This window comes from Diabrotica virgifera, chromosome 4 (genome assembly GCF_917563875.1).
Source record: "Diabrotica virgifera virgifera chromosome 4, PGI_DIABVI_V3a".
Taxonomy (NCBI): domain Eukaryota; kingdom Metazoa; phylum Arthropoda; class Insecta; order Coleoptera; family Chrysomelidae; genus Diabrotica; species Diabrotica virgifera.
The window spans coordinates 127,021,625-127,048,844 of NC_065446.1; the positions used below are offsets into that span (position 1 = coordinate 127,021,625).

Here is a 27,220-nt window from a genome sequence, read left to right on the forward strand (position 1 = left end):
CCTAGCCTAACGTTCTAACACTTCTCTAACTAGACCACACTCGAAAAAAAGTTTGTATTTAAGGTAGGTGTCTCTTTCTAATCAGCGGGGTTTGTCGAATGACGTTGGGTTTATCGACCACGTAACTTTCCCACTTCTGCCGATTTGATAAATCCCGCCAATTAGACAGATACGCCTACCTAAATACAAAAATTTTCTCTGTCGCACAGTTTTAGCAAGTTTTTCATTGCAGCGCACAGTCTAGGTACTTTATGTCTATGGCACTCTATGGTATGAACGGAAGTGTTAGAACGTTAGGCTAGGTTAGGTCTTTTAGATTCAAGTACAGGTCAAAAAACCTAAATGCTATTATTTTTTCAAATATTTTTGTACATTTGAATGTATGGTGTTTAATAACAAATTCATAAATTATCTTGTACTACTATTCACAGTATTTTCCTTTTTATTTAATTTGGTGGAAACATGTGGAAACTTTGAAAACGGTTTATGAAAACAGATAGTCTAATCTTTATAATAAAATAACTCATGTGCAGTATCGATGAGTAGAGAGTAACTACATTAGAGTAAACATTCGTTTATATTGAAGATTATACAGATTATTTCATTAATAGGAGATTCTGACCAATAGAAAGCTACAGAAATCTGAATTAAATCGATAATTTTTGATAATCTCCCGTCGTTAAGTATATTACGTCAGATGCCCTCCGTTGCTACGAAAAAATACATTCAGTGACATTAATGACAATTAATGTTTTAAAAATTATAAAAGTGATGACGTTCAATCGTCAAATATTTATAAAAACTGTGTGTTTAATGGTACTTACATAAATAAATTACAATAAAATTTTGGTTTTGAACAGTTTTATTCATGAAATAATCGCAACAAATTGCACTCGACCTCTGAAATTAATATAGAATTTTTGCTCTCGTGACACTTTGACATAATTTCACTCGCCTTTGGCTCGTGAAATTAAAACTGTCAAAGTGTCACTCGGGAAAAATTCAATAATTTCAGAGCTCTTGTGCAATTACTACTGATTATTTCATTCATATGAGATTCTGACCAATAGAAAGCTACAGAAATCTAAATTAAACTGATAACTTTTTTGATAATTGCCCGTCGTCAAGCATATTACGTCAGATGCCCTTCGTTGCTACGAAAAAATACATTCAGTGACATTAATGACAAATGTTTTAAAAATTATAAAAGTGATGACTTTCAACCGTCAAATACATATTTATAACAACTGTGTGTTTAATTGTACTAATTTGTACTTACATAAATAAATTACAATAAAATTTTGGTTTTGAACAGTTTTATTCATGAAATAATCGCAACAAATTGCACTCGATCTCTAAAATTAATATAGAATTTTAGAGCTGTTTTGCAATTACTACTGAAAATTCGATTAATTGTGATTAAAGTTCTAAAAAGTTAAAATTTTAAAAATGGTTTAATATTGTGTAATTACCTTCACCTGGTATATCATAACTGCCTCTTTCACAAAAATTACTTGAATTATAAAAATTCAGCAATTGCATCGCGTACAAGAAAGTGTAGTAAAATCTCAAATCTAAACGCAGTCAAAACGTATTACGAAGTCACAACTGTCAAATTTGTTTGGAGATTTTATTTGGGGAGGGGGTAGTGTCAGATGACGTCACATATAACTACCTGCTTTAGGGACAACAAATTTTCGTTTTGGCCAGCTTTTTATGTAAAATACGACTCTGTCGCCTCGTCGTTCGGGTCAACGCAACGGCAGTCTCGTGCGTGAAAGTATCACTTTCGGCACTAGTTAGGAAAATAACTATTTTCTTCTTCAATGACAGTAGGTATGAAATATACGTCAATTTGACAATTTCAATTGACAATATGAATTATTTAAGAAAGTTGCAAGATTTCTCCGCTATTAGCGCACGATCGTTTCTCGTATCCCCTCCAAGTACTTGCACACTGCGAATAACGAACTTCAGGGGACTGGTGGTTTTTGTACGTTGTAACTTGTAACCAGTGTTCTCTGTAAGCGGTTCTATCTGTTATAACGAACAGGTTGCTATAAACGATATTACACTGGTAGTAGGTAGCAACAGTCAGTTCGTTGTAAGTTAATGTTCGTTTATTGTACTTGTACGTAAATCTAAATATGTAGGTACATATATACAGTGCACTGGAATAAGTATTACCCCCCTTACTAACTTATTTATTTTTAGCACATATCATTAGCAAAACGCTTGGATAAGTCGATTTTTAAAATAATCATAGTATATTATAACATCAATGTTTCGAACTTTACGCAATCCCTCTTCAGGTGACAGGCATAACTTTGATTTTTTTAAATGGGAAACTACATCATGTTACACCTCGTTTAAAAGCTATTAAAATACTGATTACAAAAATGTATAATACTTTAATCCTTTTTGAGACCGTTGGCGCAAAATTCCGGTCGAATTATTTTTAAATGTATTCATTTTTATCGAATCCTGAGAAAACTAATAAGTATTTTTGAAAAATTTAGACTCAGAATAAAATATTACAGTATTATTTAGGGTCGAAAATCCCTGAGAACTTCTATAATGATTATTTTAATAAGTTACAAGGGTGAAAAAAAGAGAAAATTTAGTCTGATTTTTAATGTCAAATATATCATTCAAAAGAAACTTTTTGTTTATTCTAAAGGACTTTCAGCCCTCGGTAATAATGTATTCTTTTATTCTGCGTTTAAATTTTTCAAAAATACTTTTTCTCAGGTTTTTCACTAGTTTTCTCAGGATTCGAAAAAAAAATTTAACGCGTTTAAAAATAATTCGATCGAAATTTTGCGCCTACGCTCTTAAAAATGATTAAAGTATTATACATTTTTGTAATCAGTATTTCGAAAGCTTTTAAATGAACTGTCACATGATGTACTTTCCTATTTAAAGAAATCAAACTTGTGCCTCTCACCTGAAGAGGGATCGCGCAAAGTTCGAAACATTGATGTTATAATATACTTTAATTATTTTGAAAATCGACCTGTCCGAGCGTTTTGCTTATGTGCTAAAAATAAGTAAGTTAATAAGGGGGGGACTTATTCCAGCACTCTGTATAATAATATGTATTGGAATTACAGTTTAGTCCATAAACAATACTCATAATATAACGGGTTCTCAAAATCGTTGTACTATAAAAATGTAGGCATACAATACACTTGTATTTTTAAAAAGACCAAATAATGTAAATTACACCATTTGGCATCTTGGGCCAAATGGCCCAAATGGTGTAATAATGTAAACAAAATCTTGTGATAATGGACTTACAACTTACAAGTGGACCCTACCCGGATGTTCCACCATAACCATAAATTAATAAAACCTTTCTTTTCATTTCGTGATAATATCAGTACAATATAATATACAATATACAATGTCCATTTTCATAACTTTACAGGAAAGCAATTTTAAACTTTTTTCATCAAAAAGTGTTATTGCTACAGCTATTTATTGAAATGTGGAAACAATATTATATTAGAACATTGTACACACACTATATAGGGTGAGGCAGATAACTGGCCTATTAGAAATATCTCGAGGACTAAAGGCAACAGAATCATGAAAATTGGAATAAAGGGGTTTTGAAGGATGATCTATTAAATGAAAATATTTTCATCTCTTTGCAACTTCCGGTTATACCGGAAGTTGCTTATAACTTCGTTTTTTTAAATAGGACACCCTGTATATTTTTACATTTTTGGATTCTCTTCGATGTCTTCTTTCTTAAAATAGGTTTTGTATACGTTTTATTAAAAATTACGTTTTTTTATTAATTTCGTAGCAATATTCACACCCTGTAGAATTGTAGTAGTTTGACATCCAAACTCTACTTACGTTTAAATGATTTTTAATATACTCTACTATTGTTAAGAATAATTAGTATAGCTAAATTTTTAATTTTAGTATACAGGGTTCGTCGAAACTCGGAATGAGTATTTTCTGAGTTTTCTTAAATGGAACACCCTGTATTTTTGTATTGTAATGAAATAATATTTTATAGTACTTTTTTGCTTCTTAAGCATTCCCTATACCTAACTGCTTTAATTTGTGAGTTATTGGTGATTCAAGCTAAACATTAATTTCAACAAAAAATACGTAAAATTTTATTAGGTTGGCCGTGAAAATACTCAATCCCAAATAATTTTTCAGAAATAAATATATAATAATCCAGACTGGTCCTTAAAATTACCAATAATGGTTTAGCTATCAAAATACCTACGTAGTTAAGATTGTTGGTGCGATTAACAATTAAGCACAAATTAAAGCAGTTAGGTATAGGGAATGCTTAAGAAATAAAAAAGTTCCATAAAATATCATTTCATTACAATACTAAAATACAGGGTGTTCCATTTAAGAAAACTCAGAAAATACTCATTCCGAGTTTCGACCAACCCTGTATACTAAAATTAAAAATTTAGCTATACTAATGATTCTTAACAATAGTAGAGTATATTAAAAATCATTTGAACGTAAGTAGATTTTTAGATGTCAAACTACTACAATTCTACAGGGTGTTAATTTTGCTACGAAATAATTAAAAAAACGTAATTATCTTTTAAAATACCCTGTATAATATTACAAAACCTCATATTTTAAGAAAGAAGACATCGAAGAGAATCCAAAAATGTAAAAATATACAGGGTATCCCATTTAAAAAAACGAAGTTATAAGCAACTTCCGGTATAACCGGAAGTTGAAAATATATGAAAATATTTTCATTTAATAGATCATCCTTCAAAATCCCTTTATTCCAATTTTCATGATTCTGTTGTCTTTAGTTCTCGAGATATTTCTAATAGGCCCTTTATTTGCCTTACCCTGTATACATGTGTAAAAAGGTCATAATTGAAAAAAAAATGGATGTTGTATCTCACCGTGGTACAGATATGTACGCTGTAACCAACATTTCAATTTCAACTGCTACTGCTAGTGTTCCAAGAAATATGTTTGCTCTAACCGACTTGTTCGTTATAAGCAATACATATAAGTAAATGCTTTTTGTTATATGTCACTTTACGGGACCTACAAGTTTGTTTGTTATATCTGATTGTACGTTATAGCCGGTGTCGTTGTAAACGATTTTGACTGTATTTTTATTTACTCTTGATCGAAATTCATATTTTCTGACAGACCTCGTATAAAATTGATAAAATTTAATATAATATGGTTGTATTTTAAGTTTTAGACCGTGCAGAACATTTTATAAAGAATAACTTTTTTTCGTAAAATTAATAATAAAAGAGTTATCATAATTGAAATAACTGAAAATAATGTTGGTTATCCGTAATTTAAGGAAAATTCTAAAAATAATGTTTTTCAATTAGAAGGATGAAATAATTGCATATTAGAATATGGTTCTTAATTTAAACAACTTTTCATAATAACAATTTTCAATAACTAAGTACTTTACTGCTGAGCGAAATTCATATTTTTTGACATACCTCGTATAATATTCATAAAATTTGATATTGATAGTTGTATTTTAAGTTTTAGACCAAGCAAAACTTTTTATAAAGAATAACTTTTTTTCATAAAACTAAGAATAAAAAAGTTTCCCATACTATGCCGACTTAATTGGACAATGGACACACTGTATAAATATGAGCTTTTTAAACTAAAATTTAGAAAATTGTACGCTAGGACATGCAAACTTTTAAATTTAAATATGCACTGCTTAAGCATACATTTAAATATACAGGATGATTCTCGCAAGTCTAACATAGTCCATGATCTTTAATTGTAATGAAACTCCCTATATATTTTATTAGATACTGCTAAACAACTTCATCTCAAAAAAGTGTAATATGTAGGGTCTATTATGAATAATACAAGGTGAAATTTTAAAATTAGGTATAATTTTCGTTAAGAAAATTTTGAAATTAATTGTTTAACATATATTATGTTTAACATATTTTAAATATTCGTATTATTTTTTAAATTAGCTGGATAAAAACATACATTTTTTTGTCAGGTTGTTAAGTAGCTTCTAAGAATATAAAAATATACAGGGTGATTCAGTAAAACTTAAGATCATGGACTGTGGCTATACTTGCGTGAATCGCCCTGTATATTTAAATTTATGTTCATAAAGTGCCCACTTAAATTTAAAAGTTCATGTGTTCCAGTATTTTTTATAATTTTCTAAAATAAGGACACAAACATTTTTATTCCATAAGTGGTTTCCATACTTTATAATTTCAAAATTTCTCGGTGTATTATTCATAATACACCCTATATGATAAAGTTCATATCCAGAATACATAACCAGAAGGAACCAATGCGTCCTGGAACAATTTCAGTGAAAGATACAAGAGCGCCATCTACTCTGATGGCTGTGCAACAGGCCGCCTCGAAAAATATCTCTTGTACCGTACTTACAAATGTTTAATGTTTATTTTGCAATCTGTTACATCATATAATAACAATAAGCATACATGTTGACTGGTACAATGTCGTGAGAGAGAGTTTGTCCAATGATCCACTCTCTGTATGCACTTTTACATTCTTACATTTATGTTAAAAACAATAAAAATTTGTAACTTTACATTATTACATCGATATTAAAAAATGAAATAAAACTATCACAATTTAAAATTAATTTCATATGTACAATTATTGCTGTTAGAATGGTAGATCCAAGGGTGTTATTATCTTCAGCCTTCGGGTTTCTTCACTGTTGTCAAGCAGATTAATTGCCAGTGTGTTTGGATGTTGCTCTCAGCGTCTTAGGTGGTTTGTGCTAAGCTGTTTAGTCACTGCAGTAACCGTAGGCATCTCTAGATCATTATAAACGTCTCGGTTTGTTACGAACCAAGGAGCATCTACTATACTGCGCAGGGCTTTTGACTGGAGTCTCTCGATGATAGCAATGTTCGATTTAGATGCTGTTCCCCATAACTGGATTCCATAGGTCCATACTAGTTTGAGAACGGTATTGTAAGCTAGTAATTTGTTCCGCAATGATAATTGTGATTTTCTGCCAAGGAGCCAGTACAGCTTTTTCCATTTAGTATCCAGCTGCTTTCTTTTTTTCCATATGTGGGTACGCCAGGTTAGATGTTTGTCCAGGTGTATCCCCAAATATTTTACGCTGTCTGTTTTAGATATTCGTTAATTGTTGAATGTGATGCTTGGCGTTTCACCATGGCGTTTTGTGAATGTTATGTGTGCAGATTTACTTTCATTTATTGTAATTCGCCATTTCCTTGCCCACGTTGCTATATTGTTGAGACTGGTTTGTAGTGTTGTCGCTGCTACTTCAGGATTTCTGTTTACTGCTAATATAGCTGTGTCATCAGCAAAGATAGAGGTGACTGTGTTATTAGTACATGGCAGATCAGCCGTGAAGAGTAGGTATAAGACTGGGCCTAAGACACTTCCTTGTGGGACTCCTGATTTGATGATGCGTAGTTTAGTTACTTCATTTTCATACTTACAAATAATTAAATAATAATTGGTACAACTGCACACATCGTTTTCCTTCTGGTTATGAATTGGTATTTAATAGGGTGATGCATGAATGTTTCTAAAATATAAGTAGGTTGAATGTTCGAATATATGGAATTTATAGGAATAAAAGGCAGATGTCGAGCATCTAGTTTAATTAAATCTTGCCCAAGTATACTTTCGCTAACTTAGCATCATCAGGGGCATCTGAAATAAGCCAAAAAACGCCATTGTAGCAAAAGAAACAGGTGGCAAAAACTGACAAAAAATCGAAGTTGATGTTTGACAATCGAACTTTGACAAAAAACATCAATTTTGATTTTTTGTCAAAGTTTTTTCCACCTATTTCTTTTGCCACAATGGAGTTTTTTGGCTTATTTCAGATGCCCCTGATGATGTTAAGTTAGCGAAAGTATACTTGGGCAAGATTTAATTAAACTAGATGCTCGACATGTGCCTTTTATTCCTATAAATTCCATGAATGTTTCTTCTTTTTGGCGTCATCAGCAACCCGATTAGAATTTCTTGTGTAATACCTCTGAGTAATATGTTACTCATTCGGCCATTTGTATTGGTTCTATCTTCACCCTTTCATTGGTATTCTCTCTGAATTTCTTCAACCTTTTCCATTTCCATGCCTACCTTGTTTTTGAGCTTCCCATAATTCTATTTATATCTACACTTTTTTTTGCTAAAATTGCTTTTTCTGCTCTTTATCTCTTTTTTTCTTTCATAAGTTTGCCTTCTGTATTCTCTTTTGTCTTGTTAAAAGAACAATTAATGAGAAAAATGGTATAGCCAGCATATAAACTACATGAACATAAACATATAGCAACAAACAATAAAATAAGGAAGAAGAAAGTTTTTCTGTGTATTTTTGTTTTACTGGCATCATTTTTCTATATTCATAGGCAATAATTATAAGGTCTTGGTAGTTCTCCATTAATATATTTTTTTATATCTTAGATTGATGAGCTAAGTTGAATAAGCAACAGGAAATTTTCAGAGGTAAAATAATTTCAATGTCGTATAAACCCTTTACATCAACCTTAGCGAGGGTTCACACTAGTGGAATCAGTTCTTCAGATCAAGAAGCTGTACCACCCGTGGACAAAGGAGATTCAGTTGATTCGGAATTGGCAGAAAGTAAATCATCAGCAATAGACGAAATCATCGAAACCATTTTTAATAGGCGAGTTGCCAAAAAATACAATTACAAGTTAAGCCGGGATGTAGAAAAGGAGGCAGTTAGTTTGTTACCACAACATACCGTGAGAAAAAGAGGTTCAGTAAGTTCTTAACATTATTTCTTATTGCGCGACATGTCGACATATACCTCCTATGCCTACCTTAATTTTTACAATAAACTCGCATTAACCTTTGCTTATTTGATTGTTTGAAACGTTCTAAACGTTTGGCATTCCTTTTCCCAGGTATCTGTAGCTTTCCATTGAGGATGTGTTAGTTTAGCTCTGGAATCGTCGGGGTCTTCTAACATTATTGATTATTGCCACAAATTGGTTGCATTGCTCCTATAGTGATCCTTTCCCAAGTTAACATACACCTATATATTCTAACTTGGCTATACCACACTGATGGCGACTAATGAGTCAGAAACACGTGTCTACAGTTGCATTCCATCTCATATATAATATATATTTTGTTTTTTTTTCATCCTTGTTGCGAGACATGCCGATATATACCTCCTACCTTGATTTTACTATTAACTCGCATTAAAAGATCGTAGTCCCCTTAACCCAATTGAACACATTTGGGACAACCTCAAAAAATGAGTAAGAGCAAGAGTACCAGCCTGTACATCCTTCGGAGAGCTCAAGAGAGCTGCGGTAGAGGAGTAACACATCATCCCCCAATCGGATATCCAGGATATCATGAATGGATTGCCGAACCATCTCCACGAAGGATCTATGATTTTCTCAGGACACTCAAATATCCAGGTAGCTGACTACTTTTTTTAGTTATTAGTAGAAAGGATCGGGGTCACAAGCGGCACGGCACGTTCAATGAACTGCCATTGTCCTAACAGCTAATATCGAATTTACAGAAAAAAAATTCCAATCGAGAAAATTTTCGTTATATTCAGAGTTACTCCCTGTATGTATAAAGGGAGCAAATGGTACGGTAGAGTCATTGCCCTGTCATTGCTCTGTCTCAACAGCTAATATCTAAAGCACTGAAAAAACTTTGGTATAAAACTTTTAGTAATATTAAAAATCACCCTGTATAAATATTATAAGAAAAATCAGAAATACACTCATAAAAAATATATCAAGCAGCTAATATCGAATTTACAGAAAAAAAATTCCAATCGAGAAAATTTTCGTTATATTCAGAGGTACTCCCTGTATGTATAAACGGAGCAAATGGTACGGTACAGTCATTGCCCTGCCATTGCCCTGTCATAACACGCAATATCTAAAGCACGGAAAAACTTTGGTAAGCAGAAGGAATAAGGGGACCCAATTGGCACGGCACGGTGAATGACCTGTCATTGCCATTAGTCAAGACCGAAAGCATATATGACGTCATATATGACGTTATGACGTCACCTTATACTTGTAATGTCAATCCTTTGTATTAACCGCGCAGTCTCGCAATTTTTTTAAATTAATTAAATTTTTAAAGTAAAGAACTGTCAATGAACTGTCATTGCCCTAGGAGCTAATATTGAATTTACAGAAAAAAATTCCAATCGAGAAAATTTTTGTTATATTCAGAGTTACTCCCTATATGTATAAAGGGAGCAAATTGTACGGTACAGTCATTGCACTGTCTCAACAGGTAATATCGAGAGCACGAAAAAACTTTGGTTTAAAACTTGTAGTAATATTAAAAATCACCCTGTATAAATATTAAAAGAAAAATCAAAAATACACTCATAAAAAATATATCAAGCGGCTAATATCGAAATCACAGAAAAAATTGTGTATAAAACTTTATAGCCACCTCGTAGAGTAAAAAATACACAAAGCAGATAATCTCGAAATTAAGAGAAAAAGTCCATGTGCGCATAGTTAGAAAAAATATCTGAAATAATAATTTTACTTACAAGTCACCCTAAATAAATAAATAGATCGAACAGAATATCACATAAAAATTTTTAGAAAACTTTAGAGTTACCTCGTATAGTAAAACATTGATACATAAAAATTATACCAACCAGATAATATATCGAAATCTCAATAAAAAAAATCGTATAGAATCATATAGAAAATCAAACATTAAATTAACACTCACCATAGGTCATCATAAAAACATGTACTGATTTTTACCAAGATATTTTTTAAATTCACGACAGACTGTGAAATCATATCCAAATCGGCGGGGTTTTTATACCTGTGTATTCCGCCAGGTCTGCAGACACCTTAATTACCTTGTTATTGTTTTTAAAAAATTTGTTTTCAAAAAATTGTTTTTAAGATGCAATTTTTGGGAAGCCCGCGACATGCCTAAGGCGTTTTAATTTAATATAAAACTGGTCAAGACGGCGGGTACATTTATCAGTATCTCCTGTATCCAGCTGTATTCCATTAGTGACCAACAAAAAAATGTCCAGCGAAATTATGTTTGATGACGATTTAGATGTTACAGTACGTACTTTTGTTTTTATTTTTATGCCTAATATGCTGCAATTGATGTTATTATGTACTCTGCTGTTTTTCATGCAGGCAAAACTTTTTCATAGATATACCTAGCGAATTCGCCAAATTTTTCATATAATTTTTTAAATAGGATTTACCTAGTAATTATCGATTAAATTTTCGAACAATGTAACCATTTTCGCAGATTTTTAGTCGCTAGTGTTTTCTTTTACCTGGTCCGCGTTTAGTGCCTATTTTTCCCGTAATAATCAATTGCACTTAATTAATCTAGGCTTTGACTGTTAATTTTTTATTAGAGTGACTCTGTCAACATATTTTATACAAGTAGATCAATCATCACTCAGCCAATATGTGTCCACGCTAAACGTAGGCCTCCCGTACCCCACAATTTCCTATCCTAAACCGCTTGCATCCAATTTGGTGTCTTCTCATCAGGCCAGGTGGTCGTCCTCTATTTCGAAAGGCGTCTCCGTTCTCGCCCACTTCCATTTAAAGGTCGAGATTTTTTTGAGTGCGTCGGGTACTCCCTATTTATGGCTCAATTCTGTATTAGCTATTCGGCCTCTCAGGGGGGCAATATATTGTCTTAAATAGTAACACCTTTCATTACTTTTTGGGTGAAATCAGTTAAAATCCTAATATCTTAATTTAGGCCCTTATATAAATTAATCACGACAATCGAGTTGGTAAAAAAGGGTTAACTGACTCGAATAACCCCCCACTATCCGTTATCAACACATTCGTAACCAAAAATCTCATTAAAATGGAAATTTTGTTAAAAAGTGGATTTCTAGTATTAGAATATCAAAAATTAAAAGAGTTTTACGCTCCTTTGAAAGTGGATAACTTTTGAACGGAACGTCGTATTAAGATGAAAAAAGTACCGTTGGATAGGAAATTACAAGACTTTTCCATAGATACCCTACACCATATACCTACGAAGTCAGGGAAAAAAGTTAATTTTTCTGTGCGAAAAGTTAATTTTCTCATATCGGTTATATCCCGACGTTGTAGGAAGAAGATAAAAACTGTTGTCGACTCGACTGTAAAAACTCCATCGAAAGACACCCAACAACGCATACTTCCCTCCCACCAGAAAAAATTTACCTCTGTAATATAAATATATTCTAGAGTTTTTCCAGTTCGATGTGTAGAGAGGTTATAAAATGTGTGATCTCCGTTCTTCTAGTATTCTCATTTGTTTTATTATTTTTTTGGGTTAGCCCCATTTGTTAATTTTCTTCTTTTTAATTCTTAGTGTGCCATCACTTTAGGTATTCAGGCTTATTATCGTCACTTATAAAAATAGAAATCGAAACTAGTCTGCACATATTTTTTTTGGCAATGGTTTCGTTGTTATTAGTTCACCCATCTGTTTTTTATGTCATCTAAGCGAATCGGTCGTTTGAGAAACCCGATATGTTCAAAAATCAGTTTTTTTTTGCTAACCTTAGACATAGAGTCGTATGTTTCAAAAGAAACCCGAACCTATGTAACATTCTAAACGAAGCTAGAGACTTGAGAAATTTGTCAGAATCAAGAGAAACCCGGCTATTCCGAGATGTTTTCCACAACATGCTTACATGTGGGATTTCTCAAGAGACCGATTCAATTATTTTCCATACTTTCTGTTTCTATCCCTCAATGTGTATTTGTTATCATGAAAGTATTGAAATATTTACAGTAAAATATTGTTTGTTTAACTTTTAGATAACAACTGCAAAAGGAGACATAGTATTTTCCCAAAAAGTTTGTGGGCCGGTAGATATAACTCTACAATTTTTAGCGAGCAGTTTAAGCGTTGGCATTGTCGCGCATCTCCCCCACTCCTCGTCGTCAGTGCCTCCCCCAATCGGTAGACCTTCTGCTCCGCTCAGCTCAGAACCTGTGCTACCTCCCCCAATCGGTATACTTTCTGCCCCGCTCAGGTCAGAACCTGTGCTACCTCACCCAATTTGTAGGCCTTCTGCCTCGTTCCCCCCCACCATCTACTGTGCCTGTTCCTGCCCCAATATGTAGACCTTCTGACTCGTTCCCCCCACAGTCTACTGCTCCTGTAACTGCCCCAATCTGTAGACCTTCTGGCTCGTTCTTCCCACAGTCTACTGCGCCTGTTCCTGACCAAATCTGTAAACCTTCGACCTCGTTCCCCACACAGTCTACTGCGTATTTTCCGCCACCAATCTCCACACCAGCTTCTTTATATGCTGACGATGAAAATTGGGATGATGAATGTCATCATCCCTCATATTTAGAACAGATAAAATACATCGCATTATCCAAGCCAATTATCAGGACGCCCCCACCAAAATTATCTAAAACGGAGAAAAAAATATTTAGGCAGGTGGAGAGAATTCGACACCAACACTTGCCAGAATTAAACAAGTTGCAGTAAGCAACTTGTTTAAGTTTAAGCACCTCTTCTCCTGCCCTTCATTATTCTTCTATGCCAATTCTCCCCCACTCTTCCAAAAAGTAATTTGCATTTATATGTGTTCTGTATATTTCTGGTATCTTTTCTATGCTAAGTTCTATGCCAATTTCTCCCCACACTCTTCAAAAATTATCTGTCATATGTCCTGCATAACTCCAGCGGTGTCGATCGCTTGTTTTCGCTGATGTGGTGGCTTTTGATTTTGCCCTGTAGAGTTTTATATCGAGGTCCTTCAAATCCTAGAAGATATGGCAAAACCAAGTATGCCTGCGAGAAAGAAAAAATAGAGTAAGTTCTCATTATGGATTCATAGCTTTTATTTTTTATTTTTTTTTTATACTAATTCATATTTGTCTTTACAGTTCTCCCAAGTAGAGTTCTCCCAAGTATTTGACGGCCTATTGGCGAAAAAAGGAGTTCCTCCAAAGGAAAATGATGAGGAGAATAGTCTAAGTAATCTATTAAATGAGAGCCAGCCTACCAATCCACCACATAGTGAAATTCAACTCTGGGCGTCATCGGAATCAACTGAGCCATCCACAAGCGGAAAGAATCCAAATAATGAAGTATCAATCACAAACCACTTTCAGCCCCAGCAGCCAACAAGACCGAAAAGCAGAGAACATCATCCTGGGAGTAATAAAAAACAGGACACCATTGCCAATTTGGTAGTAAAAATCAAAACAGACGAAGATCTAGATTTTGCCATTTCAAAAGCATTGGACAGAAGGAAGAATGCTCAACACATTGTAGATGATTTAAGTAGTACAATAAAGGAATCGCAAACGTTGAACCAAAACTATAAGAAGAATCAACAGCAGACACTGGAAATCGAAGCAGAGTTAAAAATTGCTGAGCAGAACGTGCAAGCTTTAAAATTACAGAGAAAAAAGTTGGTAAATGCCAAAGCAAGTATGCTTCCGAAAATTAAGCGAATGAGGAAATTACTGCTACAGGACACCCACCCCTATAACTGAAAAAGCTTCTTTTTTATACCGTAATGTTTGAATAAATTAATTTTTATACCTTAATGTTTGAATAAATTAATTTTTGTATGAGTTTTTATCTTAAAGAAAAGTAAAAATAAAAAATCTTAAAGAAAAATAAAAACCGAGCTGATGTTAAGAGGGGTGGGGGCATGTGCTGTAAAGAAGTATATATAAAAGAATATAACTAATCCAAGTGTGTACAGTAAATGTAATAAAAATGCAGTGCCACCAGTGCAGAAAAAATTTCTCGAGCACCTCTACTCTAAACCGGCATAAGAGGAAAGTGTGTGGGAAACGACCTATGTGCTCAATTCCAGGTAAAAAACGTAGAATGGTAGCTTCTGAACCACTCAGTAGAAATGTGAGTAAAATACATCATGCATTTAAAAGCAGAATTGTATCTTATCGTATAACTGACGAGGAAACACTTGACTACAAGACTTTTATGAAAAACGTGCAGCCAGCAAGTATACAACTTATTGAGCAAGAGGTTGAAAAACATGCAACTGTTAAAATAAATATGGAAGTGTTTGCCGTATATGTGATACCCGAGAAAGACATGAGTGATATTAAATCAATGAACACTAAAAATAAAATAATAACAATCTCCTCCGATTTAAACAATATTTTTAAAGATTTTACTGATGAGATCTTTAACAAGGCCAGCGAATTCCAGGAAAAAGAAAGCAATTGGGCTTTACAAGAAATTTTATTTTTAGATATTAATATTAATCGATGTGCTCTAATTAGTGGCAAGAAGCACTTGAAATTACCACTTTCTATTATCAGGAAACATGCTGTTCTTAATATTCAGAATAATGACGATGCATGTTTTTTTTTTGGTGTATTATGGCGGCCCTTTTTCCGAGAGAAGGGAATCCTGTAACCCCAGACTCATACCCTGATTATAAAGAAAACTTAAATTTGGACAACATCGAGGTACCCATGAAGTTAAAAGACATTTCAAAATTTGAAGTGATGAACAATATATCGGTGAATGTGTTTGGACTTGAAACTTATTATAAAGAAAAAAAGATGTATACTGAAGTTGTTGGGCCTTTACATTTTACGTCGAGGAAAATGCCCACTCATGTAAACTTGCTACTGCTATCAAATGATATTGGTGTCACATTATTGTTTAATTAAAAATTTATCGCGCTTGGTAACATCACAAAAAACTAAACACAAAGAGGCTACGTATATATGTAATGGTTGTTTGCTATTCTTTAAGACCGTTGAAAAATTAAACCAGCATGAACAGTTTGATTGTAATCACACTTGTACGGAAATGCCCACGTGTGAGCCTAAGATAAATAAATTTGGTGAACGTATTATGCAAAACATTTTAAAATTTGAAAATATTCAAAATCAATTATCAGCGCCCTTTGTTGTGTATGCTGATTTCGAGTCACTCTTAAAACCAATTCACCACAATGAACCTCTTACAACCAAATCATTTACAGTTCAAATATGTGAACATGAGCCTCACTCATTTGCCTTATATTTCAAATGTACTTTTAATGATAAGTATTCCAAATATTTTTCTTACAGCGGAACAAACGTTTCTAAAGTGTTTATTCAAAAATTAGAGGAGATGGTACATTATGTATACAACAACCATTTCAAAAATATTCGCGACATGTTACCTTTAACACCTTATGAAAAAATGTTGAGCAAAAAATCGAAATGTCACATATGTGAAAAAGAGTTCAAGGTTAATGACGTTAGAGTGTATGACCATTGTCATATGACAGGCAGATTTCGAGGCATAGCACACCAAGTTTGTAACTTGAATTTTCAACTTCCACACTTCATACCAGTTTTCCTGCATAATTTAACAAATTATGATTGTCATATGTTTATTAAGAACCTGACAACATCTGGTGAAAAAGTGACAGTTCTTGCACAGAATAAAGAAAAGTACATCACATTTTCCAAGTCAATTCTCGTTGAAAAATTCCCAAATATGCTGGCTAAACTTATACAATTAAGATTTGTGGGTTCGTTTCGCTTTTTGCCAAAATCACTCGATAAACTTAGTAAAACCTTAAAGCCAGAGCAGTGTAGAGAGGTGAGAAAATACTTTCCTAATGAGGAACAGTTTAAGTTAATTCGTCAAAAAGGTGTCTTTCCATATTCATATATTACGTCTACCGAAAAATTACACGAGGAATTTCTTCCTAAAAAAGAAGACTTTTACAACACTTTACTAAATGAGGCAATCTCAGATGAGGATTATCAAAGAGCTGGTGTTGTGTGGCAGACATTCAATTGTAAAACTTTAGGGGACTATAGCGACATTTACTTAAAATCAGATGTTTTACTTTTAGCTGATATATTTGAAAATTTTAGAGAAGTATGTTTAGATAACTACAAATTAGATCCAGCAAAGTATATCACAGCACCATCATTTAGTTGGGATGCTATGCTGCGTATGACACAGGTTGAGCTTGAATTAATTACAGATATTGACATTTTCAACTTTTTTAAAAAAGGAATAAGAGGTGGTATATGTCAATGTTGTAAGGAAGCTCTCATACCAAAAGCGATATCCGATCGATATATGTAACACGCAACATCCCATATAGTCCAGACTGTATCGTCGTCCCCGTTAGGTAAATTATTTCGATCCGTCTTTTTTTGCACAAACGTTTTTACTTAAAAAAAGGTCCTAATAACAAATACTCGGTGCCGGGAGGTGCCGCGGTCGGATAATTGTTTAAACAATTTTTTTAAACAAATTTAAAAAATCAATTTTTTCACTTCGTACCAGTTTTTTTAGATTATTTGGGACATTATGAGCAAAAAAGTTCTCTTATGATTTTTCTCGAAAATTAATTGTTGTCGAGTTATACGCGATTTAAAATTTGAAAACCCAAGGCTTTAACTCCGTTAAAAATTTTTATTATGAAAGTCAGAAAGTGACTAAATCAAAGTTTAAAGCCACCCTACGTGATCCTGAAGAAATTTTTGTCATTAATTTATTACTAAACTGTTTTTAACTATTAGCACTAACAGCGTATTGAGGCGGCCGTCAATGTGAGTGCGAGTAAGATGCACCATTGGTTGCCGGAATGGTGCATCTCTTTCGCACTCACATTGACGGCCGTCTCAATACACTGTTAGCGCTCATTGATAATAATTAAAAATAACAACTTAGTAATACATTAATGACACAAATTTCTGCAAGATCATGTAGGGGGGGGGGCTTTAAACTTTTATTTAGTCACTTTTTGTCTTTCATAATAATAATTTTTAACTGAGTTGTTAAGCCTTGAAAATGGTCATTTTGGTGTTATATATAATCTTAGCTTGGATTCCAGGCCATACTGGAGTAAAGGGGAATAAGAGGCTGATAAATTGGCAAATATAGGCAAGACTTTAAACGTTTCTGCAGACATTGAAATATATAAATTTGACTTTTTACCTTTCATTAAACACAAAATTGTAGTTTGAGTGATGTGATGAAACACAATACCAAAGTGATTTTTCTACAAACCCTTGGTTCCACAAATTCACATTTGTTAATCGAAGGCACTTGCGAACGGGTCAATGCCTCACACCAGATCATTACTTGTTTAAAATCAATTATAGTGATACTCCTTTTTGTGAATGTTGACAAATAGGAAGTATTTTGCATTTAGTGTAAATGCAATAGTAAATGCAATAATACATTTAGTGCAAAGATTGCGACCCGGGTTCCCAGTCCATTTCTGAAGCCAAATTATTGTGTTTCATCCTGGTCTTCTTCACATTTATCTCTGATTCTACTGTGGATGATACTTAGAAAGATTTTCAAAGTGTGGCTCATGTGGTTCTAAGACCACAGTTGACAAATTTGAAAATTTATCTTGTTTTATTGCAATCAACATTTTTTGATGATCTTTCCGGGCCCCAATTAAATGCGGGCCCGAGGCAGGTGCCTCACTGGCCTAGTGGTAAAATAGGCCCTGGGCCTCACACCAGATCATTATTTGTTTAAAATCAATTGTAGTGATACTCCTTTTTGTGAATGTTGACAAATAGGAAGTATAACTCATATGTTACTTGAATGCCCAATTACAAAATAAATCAATTTGACCTGTATCAGGAACTTGTTAATATAGGAAGTCCAACCCCCATTTCAATATAAAATCGTCTACATAATATTAATGACCAAATCTTAAGAACGATCAATCAATTTATAATAATATTTCAAATTAAAATATAAAATAGTTATTTGACAATCATAATACAATGAATTTAACGAAGGGAATATGGAAAATCCAGACGCTTTGAAAAGAGGATTCAGCGTTTTTCAAATTGTAAATCGCGTATAACTCAAAAACAATCAATTTTAGAGAAAAATTACAAGAAACCTTTTTTGCCCATAATGACCCAAAGAATCTAAAAAAATTGTACGAAGTTAGAAAATTGATTTTTTGAATTTGTTTAAAAAAAATGTTTAAACTATTTTCCGATCGCGGCACCTCCCGGCACCCTGTGGATTTATTATGAGGACCTCTTTTTCAGTAAGTTTGTGCAAAGAAAACGAATCTGAATAATTTACCTAACGGGGGCAACGATACAGCAGGGTCTAATAAATATCAGCCGTTAATATATGTATTCAATGCACTTAAACTATTACCTAGAATTCTTTGAAACGTCGTTCGGGGTCGGATACTCAAAAAAGGTCAGAGTGTGCCGTTGCATATGCCCAGATGTGTATACATATTTGGGATTGAAAGCGTAGAACGAGAGGGATCCTAGGGCATAATAATTTTTGAGATAATAGGTTTATTGAAATCAATTTTTTACAATAATTTGTTTACTTACACAATAAACTTAAAAAAGTCTTAAAAGAATAAACATGCTTTTTGACTTATCTATCTAATGTTTACAGATTAATATTTACAGTTTTTTGACAAATCATTTTTTCTAGTATAATTTTTTGTTAAATTGGTACACAAATCCCTTTTTTATTTATTCCAATTAGTAAATCATTTTATATATATAATCTATATCTAAACCTTTCTTAAGGTGTTTGAAAAATACATTTCATGCATCTATATCATATACAAATCGTCTCCACTCTTGCTTATTCTTGGACCTTCGTTTCGCTTCAGTCCAAGTTGTATTTTTCTTCAGAATTCTTACCACTTCATCGTTCCAGGTTTTCTTTGGTCTCCCTTTTTCTCCCTTGTTTTGTACTGATGCCTCCCATACGCGTTTTACTTGTCTATTGTCGTTATTTCTACACAAAACCCAAAAAGATTTAAGCTTGTTCTTATCTAGTATTTGTGTTTTTGGTTCGACTTGTAGTTCTTCTCTTACAATGCTGTTTCTTATTCTATCGCGTCTTGTAATTCCTTTTACTTTTCATGAGTACTTAATGTCCATTGAGTTTATTCTATTTTTCGATGATTGTGTTAGCACCCAGCTCTCACTACCATAGGTGGGGATCGGCCTGAAGATCATTTTATACACCCCCATCTTCGTCCTACTGCTTACTTCTTTCTTTCCAATGAATGCTCTGTTTAAGCTGTAGTACATTCTGGAAGTCATGGTTATCCTTTCGTTGACTTATTCTTCTGATCTTCCTCCATTTTCTATTTTCACACCCAGGTATTTATGTATATGTTGTTACTTGTTCTAGTTTTTGGTTATTTATCTCTATATTTACTTGATTATCCTCATTTCCCATGACCATTATCTTTGTTTTCTCCATGTTTATTTTCATATTTCTTTCCCTAATAATACAAAAAAATAATTTTTTATACAAATTAAGTTAAGTGATATTTTTTAAGTTTATGGGCAATTGATAGTTTGTTCGCTGACGGTAAAATAATGCAAAACCTATAAATTTTAAAGATCCGCTTAGATTGACATGAAATTTGGCATAAACATATATAGGTAGCATAGGGGCGAGTTTCATCCCTTCTCGAGGGTGAAAAAATATACGTTCAAAATAAGACCGGAAATGGATAAACTAACTAATTCTAAGCAACTTTTGTTTCATAGCATTTTTTCATTAAGTTAAAACTTTTCGAGTTATTTGCGAGTAAGTGTGTTCATGAAAAAACACATTTCCAGACGGTTTCTTGCAACTAACTTAAAAAGTAAGTATTTTATCGAAAAAATAACATTCTTAGCAAAAATATATCCCATAAAAAAGTGAAAAAAATGGTTTAAGTATGAGATCACCTAGTAAAAGAAGAGTTATAAGTAATGAAAAACACGTTGATACTCGCCAAAACCACTTTTTTAAATTGTTTAAAAAACTTTAATTTTGTTTTAGTAGCTAAAGTAAGCAAGTTACACTTAAAATAACGTTGGTCCCTTCCTGTTTTCGTAAAAAGAAATCGTGAAAATCACCACCTAATCAGCATCCCCAGTGAAATTAATCCTACTAATATAATATGATTCTTTTACAACTTATTCTTATTCGCATACTGCCCAGAGCTTTTCATTCTCCAATTGCTTAATTTTATCATTAAGGCTTTTCAAGATTTTGCTTAGACTTTCTTGTATACTGTTTTTTTTTTGTACTTTTTTGGTATTCTCTAATTCCTCTAATATTTTTTTTTCGTGTATGGAGCCCTTTATATTTTTTACTTCGTAAATAGTATATTTATTTGTATTGTTCTGTTTTCTAGCGACACTCTGAAACCGTATGTGGTTATTTTTTTGACTGGGCCATTGGTCCTTGGAAGATAGGTAGGTAGGCCCTTTTTAATGAAAGAAAAAGTATTGATTCCAAATGTTTTTTATTTTGAACTGCCTCCTCTTGACAGACAAAAGTTTATGGCATCATTTTTATGGCATCATTTAACCCGAGCTTCGAATCTCCTACTGACACTTGTTTTCTGTTCCAGTTTAAGTCAAAAAGCTTAAAGTTGCAGTTTACTGAAGTTTCAAAATTGGCACGCTCCTGTATTCTACATAATATATAAAATGTGTGATGCGACGTTATCTCTGTTGAGTGTAAGCAGATGTACGCTATTAATTATGAACTGTGCAACATTTTACGTATGAATTTTATTTTATGTGTTGCATTTGCTATGAGAGCTTCCTAAAAGAAAAGTTATCGCTAATAACAAGTTTCTTTCTACAAACGATCCTTCAAAACCAACGTCCTATCTCCTTTATCTTGACGCGACAAACTTGTACGGTGCAGCAATGAGTCAAAAACTTCCAACAGGCAAATTTAGATGAATGGAAAGACATGAAATTGATACCTTTAATTGTCACACTATAGATGATGAGTGTGATACAGGGTATGTATTAGAAGTAGACTTGCATTACCCACCCACACTCAGTAACACACACAACGATTTACCGTTTTGCCCAGAACATACGATTCCACCTGGTTCAAAATTACCAAAATTAATTTGCAGCCTTAATGACAAAACAAAATATATTATTCATTACAAAAATCTTAAACAGTGTTTAAAGTATGGGTTAAAAACGCACAATTCACAGAATATTGGAGTTTTCACAATCCTCATGGTTGAAAATATATATCGATTTTTACACTAATCTGCGCAATGCTGCAAAGAATGACTTTGACAGGGAGTTGTTTAAGTATTTAACAAACTCAATTTTTGGGAAGACAATGGAATCAATGGATAAAAGACAAAACATATACCTGTGCACACGCTGGGAGGATAAGGGAAGATCCAGAGGTGCTAAATCTTTAATTGCACAACCGCATTTCAAGTCATGCTCTGTTTTTAGTGAAAATTTGGTAGCAGTGCATTTGAAAAAGTTAAAAGTAACATACGATAAACCAATATATGTTGGATTTTCAATTTTGGATATTTCAAAAACAATAATGTATGAGTTTTTTTATGGGTACATTAAACACAAATATGGTGACAAGGCGCAATTAGCATACATGGATACAGATTCTTTGATACTTGAGATATTTACAGATAGCGTATGCAATGATATACAAGATAATATTCAGTATTTTGACACATCCAATTATGATGAAAATAACCAACACAAAATTCAAAAAACAAAATCTTCTATTGGAAAAATGAAAGATGAATTTGCTGGCACTCCTATACACAGTTTTTATGGAACAGGGGCAAAAGCGTATTGTGTAAAGTTATCAGCATTATTTAAAAACATAGATCTAGTAAAAAAAGCAAAGGCATTTCTACAAGAGTGATTAAAAACAACCTATCTTTATCGGATTATGTACAAGTTGTTGAAAATGGTGATTTTATTTATCGAAAGATGTATATATTTAAATCAATATTACACACCGTCTATACAGAATTAAAACATAAAGTAGCTCTCTCCGGTACAGACGATAAGCGATATGTGATCCCACATGGAAACGGTAAAACATTGCCTTGGGGGCATTTGCTTTTAAATCCAGTAAAATGTAAAGGCTCGTTAGATGATTTGCTTGATATTGCGAATGAATTAGGAAATACAAATGTAGATATTGATAGTTTAGAAGACACTAATGTAGAAGATGTATGAAGTAATTTCTAATTGTAAAAAAAATAAAAAACTCAAACGTTTTTTGTATTTTATTTATTTATTTAATAAGAATTATAATGTTCTTTTAAATTACACATCTGACATCTTGATATAGGTGGTGGAGGTCCATCAATTTGATCACCTGATGAAGTATTGTTACCATAGTGTTTGTCGCAAGGTAATTGTTTTGCAAGAGTGGATTTTGTGTGTAAATTTTTGGCAGTAGGTGCCAAACAGAGCTTAATTCGCACACCCTTGCATATCGGATAAGATATTCCAAAGGAAAACACTTAAGTTCTTCTGGTGTAGATAGCTTTAAAGATATCCTAGTATTACGATGGTCATCGATTAGGTTCCATATGTGTTCTTCAGACATCTTTTTTTTGAATAGTCGAAATATAATAGAATTACTTAACAATGTGGTACACATTGCTGTATACCACGATACCCAGTCAACTGCGTTCAGTTTCTATCTACCAATATTCTTATATATGCAGGTATTTGTGGTGGGGGTAGTGTGATAACTGAAGGATGATTCTAAAAATAACTATATAATATTTAATATATTTATATAATAATAATATTTATATAATATTTATTTTAAAATATTTATAAACTACATAAAGCAATAAACATAATATATTTTTTACTGTTATTATTCGCTCATTAAAAAATTTTCATATAAAAAGAATACATCTGACAAAGCGCAACATGTTACATTGTTGGTGTGGTAAAAGCATTTTGGCTGAGACTTCTTTAAAGGTGGGTGCTCATCTAGTTCACATACTGGAACTGAAGTGTATTGTTTTAAAAAATTACACTTCTCGCGCCCTTTAGCATAAATCATGTCGGCTTTACTGGATAGTTCTTGAAAAATGTCGACAAACTTGTGTACAGGGGTCCACCCGCTAGACCAAGCAATGTGATGGTGGTTATTTATTAACCAAGTTGCTTGTTTATGACATTCTGGAGGCATCAAATTTAATGAAAATGGTGGTTTAAAAACGTAGTGGCTGACATGTAACCCATCGTAGCATGCAAACTCCTTTACTGCAAATTTATTGCGTCCAATTGGAAACCCCTGTATATCTACTACAAGTCGCATATTGAGAGACTTTGAAGTTTTCTTAGTACAATTTTTTTTTGCTCATACAGGACTATATTAGCCTTCAGAACTGATAATGCTTGTAAAAACTGCTGAAGTCTACCCGCATACTCGCTAACCATGATAATTAACGATATCAGAGTGTATTCCCGTATTTATACTAAAGTTATTATGCCTGTCTCACAATTTTTGTTAGGGGATTATACCAAAATTCTTTTTCATGCAAGATTAGGCAATAAGCTGAGGTGTTATTGCCAGTAGTTTTACTAGTCTCAAATTCTATTCTAAGAACCACTGAACCAGACTGTAGCACTTCTTTTTGTCTGGAGCAGTCAATATGGACCAGAGGAGAATTTTCTTTAAATTCAAGCGGTTTATAAATAGGTTGGCTTGAGTGTAAATGGTAATAGCTTTCTTGAAAGTTAGCAAACATCTCATACAAAGTAGTAAATCGGTTTGTATCAAAGTCTAAGTGTAAATCACTGTAGGGATAGCGCTCTGAATTTAAAAACACTCGAATGTTTGTAAGATTGTTATGATCGAACTTGCTCATGTCTTTTAGTAATGATCCTTTTCTCCCATTTTGGAATGCTACAATTATGTGTTTAGGACTTTCCAATTTTGTTGAGGTTTTCACACTCCATGTGTGTCTAGTACTATCATTTAGGGTGGGGTACTCGATTAATTCCCAGGCCCTAAATTTAAGTGGAAGTTCTGTATTGTTGCGAACTAGCTTGTTTAGTCTTACTTGCTGTTCAACGTTAATTGATACGTGTAGCACATTCCAAAATATTTTGGAAAGAGTAATTTTGGGCTTCTCTGTTTCGTCTGTGGCGATATTCGCATCTAAATCATCTTTTTCTCTTATTAAAACCAACTCTTGACGCATATTAACAATAATTTTACGGAAATCTTAAAAAAATCCTGACCATAATTTAAGTGGTATACACACATTAAAATTTCCTTTGCTATCTATCAGAAGCTTATCGTTAGCTTTTGGACACCATCCAGAGTTTTGCATAAGCTTACTTTCGTTTTCACTTAAAGAGAGATAGTTTTTTATTGTAGATGTCAGTCCGACATTTCGTACAGAATCAATTATTATACCGTTTAACTCAAATCTCATTTCTCGAAATAAATATGCTATTGCATTATTAATGAAAGCAAATTTTGTTGTGAAAGCATTTGTGTCCGTCATGATTTTACCTTCTATGTATAATATGGCAATTGCATGGTAAAGTATATGCATCAAGGTCTTGTATAGCAATACGTATTTCGTCATTGTAGTTTAGATTTGCTGAGTTGTAGAGGGCGTATGGATGAAACTGATAATTTTCGATTGTTGTGTCATTGAAAGGCTGACCTGTAATGTGTAAAATTTCCATTATATCAATACAGTCGAGCCCGCTTATTGGAATAGCGTTCGTGCCAATCAAAAGTATTCGTATAATAGGGATATTCTAATAACCGATCATTGGTCGCTAATAGAAACATTTCGGGACCTCAAATTTCTATTCCTTAAACCGGGATATTCCTTTAAGAGGTATTCTAATAAGCGGGTTTGACTGTACTTGCAAGCCTAAACTTTTTAGAAACTGGCGATTTTGAGATGTTAACAACGCCGTGGTTATTTCATAACTGCTTGGTTTTTTGTTTCGATGTCTTTTATACTTTGACACTCCGTGCGACGTGTGGTGAAAGCGTAATACCATATCTATTCAGATTTTCTTAAATGTAGACGGATCGTAATAACTTCGTTTCTAAAATCGATTAAATTACCGTCCTGGTCAAGAACTTTGACTGTAATGTTGTTGATCGTTTTGATGGTGACGGGATAATAAAGTATTGTTACAGGTTGTTCGGTGATTTTATACCCGTTGGGCACCTTAGGAAAAAAATTGTGGATGTAGTGCACTGGCTGGCCATTTAAGTAAGATCCTACAGCAATGTTGCAATCAATACAAATCGTGTTCACTGAATTCTGTACAATAAAATCAAGCCAGTCAGTGCTTTTAAAAGAAATTGTCGAGGTCTTTGGTTCTGCGGTTATGTGAATAGTAGTACCACCAATATCAAACATTCTGTTTTTGATGATTTTTATAATTTCATTAATTTCATATGCACCGGTTGGAATTACATACTTATATTCACTATGTTTCCCCCATACAAGCACGTTGTTGGTGTCGTTAATATTTGAAATAGAATTAAATGTATCGAAGTTAGCTACCCCAATTTCATAATCTGCACTCTCATCCAAATACAGAGAGAGTCTGTAATTTGGAATAAATTCAATATCTCAAATACTAATTGTTTTTTAGAAAAACGCTCAGACCCGTCGATTAGTATTTCAAATTGTCCTTTTTGGCATACAATAATAGTGTATACAGGGTGTCCCAATTCAGAGATATGACGTCATCGTTGATTTTCTTAAATGGCAACACTGTCATTTTGATAGCTATTTTGATAGGATGTGTAAAGTTATACACAACTGCAAAATTTAAAATTTTTATTCTTTACCATTTACAAGATAATAGAAAATAATCAAGTTATGTCTGTAATATGGAATAAATTCAATAATTAAAATACTAATTGTTTTTTTTTGAAAAATGTTCAGACCCGTCGATTAGTATTTCTAATTGCATTTTTGACGTACAATAATAATGTATACAGGGTGTCCCAATTTAGAGATATGGCGTCATCGTTGATTTTCTTAAATGGCAACACTGTCATTTTGATAGCTATTTTGATAGGGTGTGTAAAGTTATACACAACTGCAAAAATTAAAAATTTTGTTCCCTACGATTTACAAGTTAATAAAAAATAACAAAGTTATGAAAAACAAATAATCAAATAATAATTGAATTTAATTATTTCAATTAAGCAAATACTCATAATGTTGCCCTCAATTATTGTCAAATTGTCAATGGGCAACGTTATGAGCATTTGCTTATTTGAAATAATTAAATTCAATTATTTTTGATTACTTGTTTTTCATAACTTGTAACAAAAATACTACTTTGCAGTAGTATTTGTAGAACTAGAATGCTAAGGTGAAATGGGTAAGTGGGTGAGGAACTGATAATAGAAGTATGGGGAGACAGAGGCAAACTAAATA

General features: G+C 33.0%; 1 protein-coding gene across 2 annotated transcripts in view; it reads left to right on the forward strand.

Moving 5' to 3' along the window:
- LOC126883910 (uncharacterized) overlaps window positions 1–27,220 on the forward strand; it is a 132,748-nt gene that overhangs the window by 42,492 nt on the left and 63,036 nt on the right. Inside the window, exons 2-4 of one of the 2 annotated variants that reach the window (XR_007697750.1) lie at window positions 8,446–8,768; window positions 12,813–13,824; window positions 13,899–14,594. Coding sequence is in view for 1 of the 2 variants with exons in the window: in XM_050649624.1 (XP_050505581.1) it covers window positions 8,502–8,768 (267 nt within the window). In the remaining variant the exon portion in view is untranslated. Of the gene's footprint in view, window positions 1–8,445; window positions 8,769–12,812; window positions 13,825–13,898; window positions 14,595–27,220 lie in introns of those variants that run through there. The other variant, XM_050649624.1, reaches the window with a different exon arrangement.